Consider the following 11,589-nt stretch of genomic DNA (forward strand, 5'->3'; position numbering starts at 1 on the left):
CACTTTGAACAAGAATGGCTCCTACGTTTGAATACCTGGTGCCCACATTGGTAGAACTATTTGGGAAGGCTTAGGAGGTGTGCCTTTTGGAGGAGGTGTGTCATAGGCAGGACTTGAGGTTTCAGAAGATTTGTGCGTGTGTGTGTGTGTGTGTTGTGTGTGTGTGTGTGTGTGTGTGTGTGTGTGTGTGTGTCCTATTTGTGGATCAAGATGTGAGCTCTCGGCTGCTCCTATTGGATCTTCGCTCCAACATCACAAACTCTCTGAAACTAAAAGCCCAATCAGACAGACACTGTCTTGTATTAGCTGTCCTGCTCACGATGCTTCTTCATAACAATATGAAAGTAAGGAAGACAGCACCAGAAGTCTGGTAGCTCAGAGGTGAGGCCTTTAGGAGCCACTGAGCTGACCCTTTATGTCCCCATCTTTGCAAATACTCCATGAAGACTGTCACACATCTGAAGAAGCTTTCGCTCCATCATCTCATCCACCGAGACCTGTCTATGTGCTGGGCCCCACTATGGACATAGTCAGCACAAAGTGTAATTTGAGTGTTAGTTACTGCTAATGACATGGATGGTTTCTCTCATTTCCGTCTTCATGGGAAGATAAGGCCAGCCCCTCCTGTGGGATAGAACACACTGCTTTAAAGTCCATGAAATGCCCCTTTTTTAATCAGACTGATAATATAGGGACCATGACAGAACACAAGAAAACCCTAGCATTAGAAGTGGGGTCCTGTCTAATTCTACACGCCGGTTCTAGAAGGCCAGGTCCCTGGAATGACAGAAGGGATCCAATACTACCTGTCCCTGGCTTCACCTGTGCCCATGATTGAGTACACACCCTTGGCAGGAGCCAGGGCAGTGCCCGAACAGAGACTATGCGTTGAGAGGGATAATGGGCTGCGTGGTATCACTGCCTATGGGGTCACCAAGATGACAGGATGATCAGAGATATGTCCAGGCTCAGCGGGAACTACAATGCTGCTTCGAAGTTCCTCACTTTCCCTCCATACCCCAAGGCCCTTCTAGAATATCTTTGGGGAAAGAGAAGGCCATGGTGTGGATAACAGCAAGACAGTCTAGAGCAGTGGGTTCTCAACCTTCCTAACGCTGCAACCCTTTAATACAGTTCCTCGCCTTGTGATGACCCCAACCATAAATTTATTCCATGGCTAATTCATAACCGTAATTTTGCCACTGTTATAGGAATTGTAATGTAAATATCTGTGTTTTCTGAAGGTCTTAGGTGGCCCTGTGAAAGGGTCATTCAACCTCCAAAGTGGTCATGACCCACAGGATGAGAACTACTGACTTAGAGAAGTGACCAAAGCCTTCATAAGCACATGCGGACCGGGGTTCTGAAGCCAGCATCAGTGTCTGAGTTGTGTGACTTTGAGCGTCACGTGTCTTCACCACAGACCTTTCTTAACCTAAGAAGACACTGCTAACGGAGGCTGACATCAGAAGTCTGGAGCTCTGCACGCAGGCCCACTCCTTAGCCCGGGGGCGTCATCTCCCACACACAAACCTTTGCAAAGCCTCACCAGAATCCCCAACAACTTCCAGCAGGTGAACACCATTCTGCCCATTTCATTCGTTAGAAACCCCAGAAAATGAGGTAATTTTTCCCAGCAACAAAGTAGAAAAGGCATCAATAACAAAATCTCTCTCTTCTCTCCCTCCCTCCCTCTCTCTCTCTCTCTCTCTCTCTCTCTCTCTCTCTCTCTCTCTCAGGGCTTTTTAATTCTCCACCCTACTATACTCTCTTCACAAAGACCCCAAGAGATAGATCCAGAGCGAACCCTTTGACCTGCCCTATGAGAGGCTTGGGAAGCTCTCATGTGCCGGCTGCCAGCAGGTATACCTCCCATAAAAATCATTTCGGTGGTTTTAGTGAAGCCTGCCAATTGGAGAACAGACCGGATGCTAACCCTGGGACCATACCACCCAGATACCCCAATGCTTCCCAGGACAGACACACTCCAACTGCCCGAGGGCTTCCATTAGAAAGGAAGAGCCCAGCAAGCAGCTCAGAGTTCCCCCTTTCAGTGGCCGGGAGTGCTCCCACCCTCACGAAGATACCCACCACAAGCTATGGATTCATTGTCCCAAGGGGACCTTCAAATGCACACAGTGAGCAAAGGGGAAGACGACAGACACCAGGGCAAAGGAGCAGGAAAAAAATACATTGCCTTTAAAACAAAAACTATCATTTTTAGACTCTTGAATGTGACCTTCGTAGTTGCTGGATAAAGAAAGCTCTTGTGTTGCTTAGCAGCATGGCTGACGAGTGTCTATAGGTTGCACTTCAACACCATGCAGCTACCCTTTTTCACTCAGGTTCCTAAGACTGTCTTTCCCAGCATTAGCTGGCGCTGTCCACATAAGCATCAAATCCGAGCTGGGTTAAATGCCTGCAGGAAAGGGGAGACTACGCAACTTACCAGGATCTGTGCAGTTCTTAGCCAGTGGAGTCCCATTTACTGGTGCCATCAGTTTTCTGTTTCGCCACGTGTCTGGCAGCGCACGTTTGCTAACAGAGGCAGTTTTGTGGCCTGGGTTAGAAACAAAACAAAACACCCGTCACAGACATCATCAGGTCAATGTAATTCTTGAGTTCTCAAAAATGACCTTAGGTCAGGCACAGACAATGGCTGTTCTTTTTTATTGTTTTTTTCATTAAATGTATTTGTGCGTGTTGGGGGGGGTGGGGGTATGTGCCAATGAGCGAAGCTGTCCACAGAGGCCAGAGGAGTCAGATCTGCTTGCAGCTGACATAACAGGTGGTTGTGAGCCCCCCTGAAGAAGGGGCTGGGAACTGGCTGCTGGGACATCTCTCTAGCCTCAGGTTGGGCTATTTGGAGCCACCTGTAGAAAATGATACAGCAATTGGCAGTGTGCTGTCACCTGCCTACACACAGTATTCTGCTTCCGCCTGACTCTAATCCATTGTTTCTAGTCTCACATGGGTCACTGTGTGATTTGACCTTGGACAAGATCTGGCTGGTCTCAGCTTCCCCCCCCCCCCACCTCTTCACCGCCACACAACAAAGGATTTCATTAGGAGCATTAAATACTTTCTCAGTAAACTTGCTCAGGTGGTCTCCACAATTGGACGCTTAAACGAGTGAAACTCTGATTCAGTAGCTCCAAGGTAGAGATCATTGAGCATCTATAGTACTGAGCTCCCGGGTCATCACGCTGTGGTCCGGGAGGTCACACAGCCATATCACAGAAGGTCTCTGAGCAGATAGTAAGCACTGGAAACTAACACCTGATCTAGCAGCAAATAAAACAGTCTGGCTTTTAGACTACACCTTAGCTACCCACTTACCTGTCTCGATGCCCACTGCTGCAGCTGGGAAGCAATACGCCCTCTAGGATGTCTACACCTCACAGCCTAGATATTTTGTCATTTCGTGTATTTAAGTCCAATTGCAAACCGCTAGGTATTAAAGGGTTAAAAATAAACTTTCCGGATTTCTTCACTCTTTAGCCTTCTATCCCTAATGATAGTGCTGTCTTTTTTTCTTTCTTTCTTTCTTTCTTTCTTTTTAAAAGTTCAACCAGGTTTCACTTGCTTTTTACATCGTGGTACAGATCTCTAAACGGTCCCAAGACGCTAGTTAATAGCCTTTCTAACCACTCACAAAGATGCCTCCCTCTGCTGTGCCTCAGCCTCGGTGGTGGCTAAGTTGACAACATTTATTTCACATGAGCGGCACCTCAAACGTTCACGGAACCCAATTCTGAAATATCTAGGCAGTGAATGTCCTTTAAAGGCTAAACAGGCGCCCCAAATCCCCCCGAAATAAATATTTCCTAAGTTTCGTCTCTTTCCCGACTCCGCCTGAAATTTGCATGCCTTAACAGACTCCCAGGTCGCCTTCTGCTTGGAGGAGTGTAGATCACAGCTCTGCAAGCCAGCCCTCCCTCTCCGCGGGGATTAAGCAGAGTTGAGAGAAACGATGCTGGAACATGGCAGCAATCTCCCGCGGGGACAGGCTGCCTCGCTCCGTTTAGGGTTGGGGAGGATGCGTCAGGAAACCAGGCTACCCATTTGGACCAGAGCAGGTACACGGAATCTCAGACCCAGTCTGAGAATCTGGGTCTCTGGGGGACGGAGGACAACCTTTTGCAGCTATGCAGAACAGGAAAGCGGGCAGCTCAGTTTCACACACCCTAAAGCGAGAGAGAATCTACCCCTGGGCCGCCGTGAGTTGCCCACTGCCCGCGCGCTAAAGGGACAGGTGTGGTGCAGGCTTTGATCCCAGTAACACACACCTACAACCCTGTCCGCAGCCCCCAGGGAGCTTGAGCAGTTCAGAGGAACCGTCGCCACAGTCCAGCACATGGCTCAACCCTCCTGGGTGCGCACTACTTGCTGGGCGGGGAGTGGAAACCCTGGGGGCCAATCTGACAGCTGGAACTGTCCCGAGGCTTCCTAGCTCAAGCCCCTCAACTCCCCGGGTGGAGAACATCCGTCCCCTCACCTACCCAGGCTTCCGAAGAGGCCGGACGCACAGCACACCAGGGCCAGCACAGCGCACACGAAGCCAACTTGCTGCGGCAGCATCTCTCGCCTCCTGCGAACTTTGCGCGGCCGGAGGGGTCCACGGAGCGCCATCTCCGTGCGCTCGGCGTCCCTGGGAGAAGATTCCGGGCTTCAAGGGTTGTGGCGCTGTCTGTGGCCCAGCGCCCCTGGGGCTGCAGCAGGGCGATGCGCAGCTCAGAGGCAAGGGGCTCCGAAAGATAGCTTCATGGTCCGCGAGCAGGGTCGGCGCGGGAAGCCCGGATGGGGATACCGGAGGAGAGGGTGCACTGCACGGCCGGAGCTCAGAGTTCCGCGCGGGGCGTGCGCGCTGCGCGCACCATGACTCCGTGGCGAGGAAACGACGCCTGCACGGTGGCGCTGGCGGCCCTGGCTGGTAGGCTTGGCGCAGTCCGGGCACTTGGAGCCGCTACCTGCCCACTGCGCTTCCGCGCGCTCAGAGCCCGCCTGGAACGATCAGAGCTTGGCGAGCACCCCCGCACCCCGCGCCGCCGCGCCCACTCGCATCATCCTCCTCGTCCAAGTTTAGCCTGGGCCGCCCGGGCTGCCCGCCCGCGAGGCTCCTCTGCTTCTCGGAAAGCAGTGCACGGGCAGCCAAGTGCGTGCAAGGGGACGGGGACGGCGCGCTGCACACGCGGGACTTGAGACCCTCTCGGCCAGCGGCCGCAGCTTGAGCCCTCCTATGGGCGAACTGTCCCCGGGAACTTTCTCTGTGGCTCCTCGGCGGCGGCCGGCGCCTGCGTCTGCGAGGCCGTGGCGCCTCCCGCAAGCTGCTCTAGCCTCCCTACTCCTCCCCTCCCGCCCGCCCGCCTCTCATTCTCCCTCCCCTGCACGTGTACACCTCCCCTAGGGCGCTCTCCCTGTGCGTTTCTCTCTTCCCGGGAGGGAGGCCCAACTATTGACCAATATAATCCCCTTTCCTTGCCCCCCTTTTCTCTCCCTCTAACCCTACGGAGCCGAAATGAGTCCTCAGCATCTGTGGTTGCTGAAGGGAGGAACAGGTTACGGCACTGCCAGGGAGGGGACTCTGAGAACTAGGGTTTGCGTAGAGCTCTTTCGCGCGCGTCCGGGCTCCACACGAGCCCCTGAGCGATCCAAGGCGGTCGCCACCACTACCCTGAGGTCGCCACTGTACAAGCAGCTTAATTGCTCGCTCAGCGCTAACAAACACGCTTACACCAAGCCAACCGACCAACGGCCCGCAGGGACCGTTTCCTGCAGGGCTCCCTGGGCTAACTAGGGACCTGTGTGGTGGGGCACAGCACCGACTGCGTAGGAAAGGCTAATAATCTGGAAGAGGGAGAGGGAGAGGGACAACAGCTGAGAGCTTCTGATGTTTTGCAATCTCGCACCTTCGCAGGACTTTCTGGTTTGGGTTTGCTTTTCCACCTCGCTTCCTCACAGCTGCTTTCTAGTGCACACTGCTTGAAAATGCAATGGAGGTGTCACCCAGGTGCAGACAGGTGGAGGGACCTTTGTTGGGAAGAATCTCTATCTAACTCAGACTTCCTTCCCTGGCTGTTTCTATCCTGTGCTGATCTGGGGCCTACTAGGGGTTAAGTCCACTTAAAACCATTTTTGGATCAAAGCCAACTCTGTTTAATTAAATAAACACATACCCACCATGTGTGGGCTCTGTGCCAAGTGCCAGCCAGCCAAGAAACAAAACAAAACAAAACAACAACAGCAGCAGCAACAACAAAGTGTGTTAAGATCCAGTTTCCTCTTTCAAGGAACCCTGAATCAAAGGAGGTGCTTTCCCTCAGACACAAGCCTGCTAAGGGGGATTCTGGAAGCCAGGTTTTGTTTTGTTTTGTTTTGTTTGTTTGTTTGTTTTTAACAGAGAACACCAAACACTCTCTTGCTGCTCATTAGGCCACACTGTGGCCTGCAGCAGCCAAGGCATTGCCTGGGAGCTTAGGAGACATGCAAGCCACACAGCTCCACCCTAGACCTACCGGAGCAATAAGGTGCATTTTTAACCAGCTTCTCTGGAGACCTTGGGCACAGTCAAGTGTGAGGAGTTCCCTTCTGTGGACTGTCCCAAATGCCTCCTCCAGCTGGCCACCACCTGCAAGGTTCCTTTGTACATTGTAGGCAATGACATTTTACATTTGTTAGCCAAGCAGAGGGTCACGGGTAAGGGGTACCTCCAGGGCTGAGGCGGGGAAGGGGGGGTTGGGGGGAAGGGTGGGGTGGGGTGGGGGAGGGGCAGGGATGGCTGCTTTCAGCATCCTCATCTGTACACACTGTTCCGTATGGTCAGGAGAATGGAAGAGTTTATTAAGTTTAGAAAAGAAAAAAAAAAACAAAGTAAAAGGACAAAGAGCAGGCAGCAAGCAGGTAGGTTGATTTAAGTAGCAAAACACCCTCAAATCTGAGGCTTACAAACACCCAGCAGAGAGTGACTGGGGAAGTTGAGGCAGTCAACTGCAGTTCCCAGTGGAGCTTTCGTTCTCTTCATGCGTTGAGCTTCCAGATCTCAGATCCCACTGGGGGCATTTTTATATGGTGGGATAAACAACAGTAGCACATGTTGAAAAGGGGTTACTTTCTAGCTGCTCTTAAAGACACAATGTTTTTATTTCTTGGGCATTTTACTATTGTTTTCCCTCCCTATCACAGAGTTGGGGGAAGGTAGCCCATCCCCAGACAAGGGATCATGAGAGGGAGACATGGTTGGATCTGAAGCAAGAACTCACAGCCACATTTCCAAGTTCTCAGGGAACTCAAACAGCACCCGATACTTTACCAATACAATGGACATGATACTGAAGGCACGGGTGCAAAACTAATCACATGAAAAGCGCTAGAGGGTATGAAATGGAAAGAGCTAAGGTGGACCTTCAGTAGAATGATCCAGAATTCTGTCTGGTCTGTAGTGGTGTCTCGCAAATACATTATCCTCTAGTTTGGTGCTAGCTGCCAAACATGCGCACTGGCAATCGGGAAGTTACTTGCCATGTCTTCAGACTCTCCTTCTCATCGACTAGACTAGAGGAGGATGGATTCATAAATAAAAAAGGGAAGAAGAAACTGTTAAAAAAAAACACGCTACTTGGAAAGCGCTTGGCAAGGGCCCTTGATACCCGATTTAAGACAGAGGAAAGGGTTGACTGATAAGACACCTGTGCCTGGTGTGTGAGGCAGCATTCAGGTGGCATTAGATAAAGCAACAGCAGAAAAACATAAACAGGCAAATAAATAAGCAAGAGCAGCTTGTTTCTAAGATTGAATTCCTAAAGCGTGCATCTATGAAGTTCACATAGGACGGGTAAAAAATAGAAGGTTTTTAGTCCGGTTCAGGTCAAGAGAGTCCTCGGTGGCCACCTGGAAACAGCCAGCCAGCCCTATGATGGAATATTTCTTCTCTTTGACATTTTCAACCGCCTTCAGTTACTAGTTAGACTCCTTGGAATGAGCTCACATGTACAAATGGATTCCTTTTATTTGACAGTTTAAAAAGCAATTTGTTTGAAATTGTACTTTTTTTTTTTTGCTTCATTTAAATAGTGCCCATTACCAAATAGTCCCGCTAACTGCACTAATGCTTCAGCTTGCAGAAGAGAGAATTGGATATTATGTACCTTTCAAATTCAAAGCATTCAGGAGCACTTCCTAAATCGGCTAGGCCACAGGCACAAATGGAAAGTACTTTCCTGGGTTTGTCTTGAGCCCTGGCGTCAATGCCACTGGATTCCCACATCTCTTTCTGCAGTAGGGCATTTTCTTTTCATGAGGCACGGTAGGTAGAAGATGCCCACACAGCCAGACAGTTGTTAGCTATTTGGACAGGGTGGCTCGGTCAGTGGGTGATGGCCACAGTGCTCTTTCCTTTAAAATCCTTTTCTAACACACAATAAAGCTTGCCATCCAATCAGCGTTTTATTTGGGTTTTTAAAGTTCGCTAGAATAACCTTCTCTATGAATTTTCTAAGTTTATCTTTATTGGGAGACATAAGCATGCGTGTGTTTACATGTACACCAGGGTACATACGCAGGCCAGGGATTCATAGTGGGTGTCTTCTGTTACTTCTCACCTTTCCTTTTCCTGTTAGATGGAGTTGAGACCTCACTGAACCTACAGCTTACCGCTCCGAGCTAGACTGATTGGCCTGGCCGATGAGTTTCAGGGATCCAGCTGTCTACTGTCCCCGCCCACCTCCAGCACCGGGGTTATAAGCGCATGCCACACACGTGACTTTTATGTGGCTCATACATGCTGGGGATTTGAACTCAGGCCTTTATGCTTGTACAGCAAGCACGTTACCCGCTGATCCATCCTCCCATCTTCCTCTGTGACTTCTAATTCCTCCTTCTACCTTGGCCGGGCAGTGGTTCTCAAACTTTCTTGTGCCTCAGAATCCTCTGGAAGGTTTGTTCAAAGCTACCCTGCTCAGCCCTACTCTGGTTTCTGCTTCAATCATCCAGGGTAAGGCCTGAGTGTATTTCTAGAGCCTTCTTAAATAAAGCAAATGCTACCTATCCTGGACCCACACTGAACTGAGGGGCCAGATTACACTGTGGGATGAGGACAAATAATGCAAAGAACAAAAGTTTCTTTTTAGTTCATGCTGTTTGTCAAGGGCAGTGGGTCAAGGGGCAGGACCACACAGGTCCCTGGGATTGGCCACAGCAGCAAACATTGCTTCCTGTCATGCCAAGAGGGAAAAGGGACATTTGGGTTCCTGTGCTGGCTATCAGTCCTATACTCCAGAAGTTACCTGTTGATGAAGGTCACCACTTTCCGGCTAGAGCAAGTTACCTGGCTTCACCAAGCCCCAGGGACTTCCAGAAGTCTTGTTGGAGATACTGGACTCCAGCCCTGTAAATGACCATGTGGTGATGATGCCTGTATCCGTGTAGAGGTTCCCCTTCTCCTTGCCTTCTGAGACTCTTCCTGCCTACCCTCCTCTCCTGGTGAAGTTGGTCCCACTGTGTCCCAAAGGGCCCTACTATACATCTCTATGGTAACATGTCTGTCACATAGTCCATTCTCCTCCCAGTGAGTGAGTGAGGACTTGCTATCTTGTCTGCAGTTTGTGGTGCTCAGCCCACGGGGTGCTGAGCTCTCACAGAACAGGAAACACATTTTTTACTATGCACGGAGGAGATAAGAATGTTCCCCTGTCAGACAGTCTCACCATCACTTCAACACCAGTCCAGATTTTTACACATCTTCACAGTCAAGGTCATCAGGGACTTGTGGCTACATCTCAGCAGACAGGGACACTGCTGTGTGCCCACCACTTCTTGCAAAAGTCACATCCTTAACTTACCTGACAATTCTGCTTCCCTTAAATGAAGATGTGCAGTTGTTAAGTACTTTGTAAATGCACCCCTCAGATTCTTGTGCTTTAAATGCAGAAAGAACCAATGCCTGTGCTCACTGCTCATTCAAAAACACACTGACAAGGCACCTAATTATTTACACTTACATTTCTTTCCACACCGTAAACTACCCATAATATATCACCAAAAGGACTGGCAGACCACAGCAATGGGATTCAGCGCCAAGTGCCAAAGTGAATATGCAGTCAGATCAGGAGATGGCTCGCTGTACTATAAAGTGCTTGCTGGCCAAGCATGAGGACCCGAGTTCAAATCCCCAAGGCCTGTGTAAAAATCATCCATAATCCCAATATCCCAAAGGTGAAATGGGAAGAGAAGACAGGGGAATCCCCAGAAGCTTGTAGGCCAGCTAGCCTGGCATATATAATGGTGATCAACAAACGACCCTGTCACAAACAAGGTGGCTGGGGCAGATAGATGGCTCGGTGGTCCAGAGCCATCCAGAGGACCCGAGTTCAGTTGCCAGCACCCACCATCGGACAGCTTGCAACCTCCTGTGACTTCTGCTCCAGGGGATCTGATGCTGTCTTCTGGCCGCTAAGGATGTATGCATGCATGCATGCAGGGAGGGGAAGGAGAGAGCCATAAAAAAGAAGGCAGGTACCAACACCCAAAGTTGTCCTCTGGCCTTCACATGCGTACCATATCCACATGCCTAACACACACACACACACACACACACACACACACACACACACACACACACGCACGCACACACACACACCACGAAAATGACAATACAGTAGTCTTAAGAGCAGTACAGGCTTAGAAGTCCATCCAGGTTCATCATTGTCCCTCAGGGACTCTAGTCCCTTCTGCCTTGTGGCTCTGTCATTCCCTTGGACCTTTCATCTACAGGATCACAGCTGATTCGTCGCACACCTGCGTTGTATCAGTAGGATTGCAGGGGGAGGGGGAAGGGGGGAGAGCTGGACAGAGGAGCATCCAGTGTCATAAGTCCCAGACACAGAAGTACCCCCCCCCCCAATAACAACTTCTCATAACATCCCACCGGCGGAAACTCGCTCACAGGACTGTACTTACCAAATGGGAAACTGTTTGGCTGAGCAGCGGGGGACAGGGAGACTTCCATTACTTTAAGTGGACCACCTCCGACCTCCACTCCAGATATGGAATTGCCATCAAGCCAAGTGTCCAGACTTGAGCTTTCAAGCTCAGACTGCCTTCCACTCACTGGTCCTTAGCACATCCCACTCCTATCACCCAAGGCTTCAGGGAGAAGAAGCTATTTGGCAAGAGATTTGGCTCCTGTTTAGACCCCTGACAATGCTGCTAGACTGGCCCCTTCTTGCTCAGCACAAGCTGTGACACGCCACAGAAGCCAGCCTTTCCTTTATGATCAGTGCCCTGTACAGCCAAAAGTGAGGGAGGCTTAGGGGTTTGAGCTCTATTATGTTTTCATATTTCTGTCTGGAAGAGCTGTACTCCGTGGGTACGAATGACGGTGGCGTAAAGAAGGGAAGAGGAGCACAGAGAAGGTTGGAGGAACTTTACACCAAGGGCAAAGTCTGCGTATGGCAACTGTTAAACAAAGCTAGCACACAGAAGGGAAGCATCTCCATCTTGGCTCAGGCAATAGGTTGGCCAGCCACTCCCCTCCAGAGCCAGGGCTGTGAGCTGAGACTCTCCCTGGCCCCATGTTTTGCAGGGAAGTGTGTC

General features: G+C 50.5%; 1 protein-coding gene across 2 annotated transcripts in view; it reads right to left on the minus strand.

Annotated features, from left to right (window-relative positions):
- SLC24A4 (solute carrier family 24 member 4) overlaps window positions 1-5,867 on the minus strand; it is a 143,407-nt gene extending 137,540 nt beyond the window's left edge. For both annotated transcript variants that reach the window (XM_084792669.1, XM_084792668.1), the window contains exons 1-2: window positions 4,503-5,867; window positions 2,450-2,560 (exon numbers count right to left, since the gene is read on the minus strand). In XM_084792669.1, the coding sequence (XP_084648795.1) occupies window positions 2,450-2,560; window positions 4,503-4,632 (241 nt within the window). In that variant the 5' untranslated portion in view covers window positions 4,633-5,867. The remainder of the gene's footprint in view (window positions 1-2,449; window positions 2,561-4,502) is intronic.
- Between the last annotated feature and the right edge of the window lie 5,722 nt (window positions 5,868-11,589).

This window comes from Acomys minous (assembly GCF_964271855.1).
Source record: "Acomys minous genome assembly, chromosome: 8".
NCBI classification, from domain to species: domain Eukaryota; kingdom Metazoa; phylum Chordata; class Mammalia; order Rodentia; family Muridae; genus Acomys; species Acomys minous.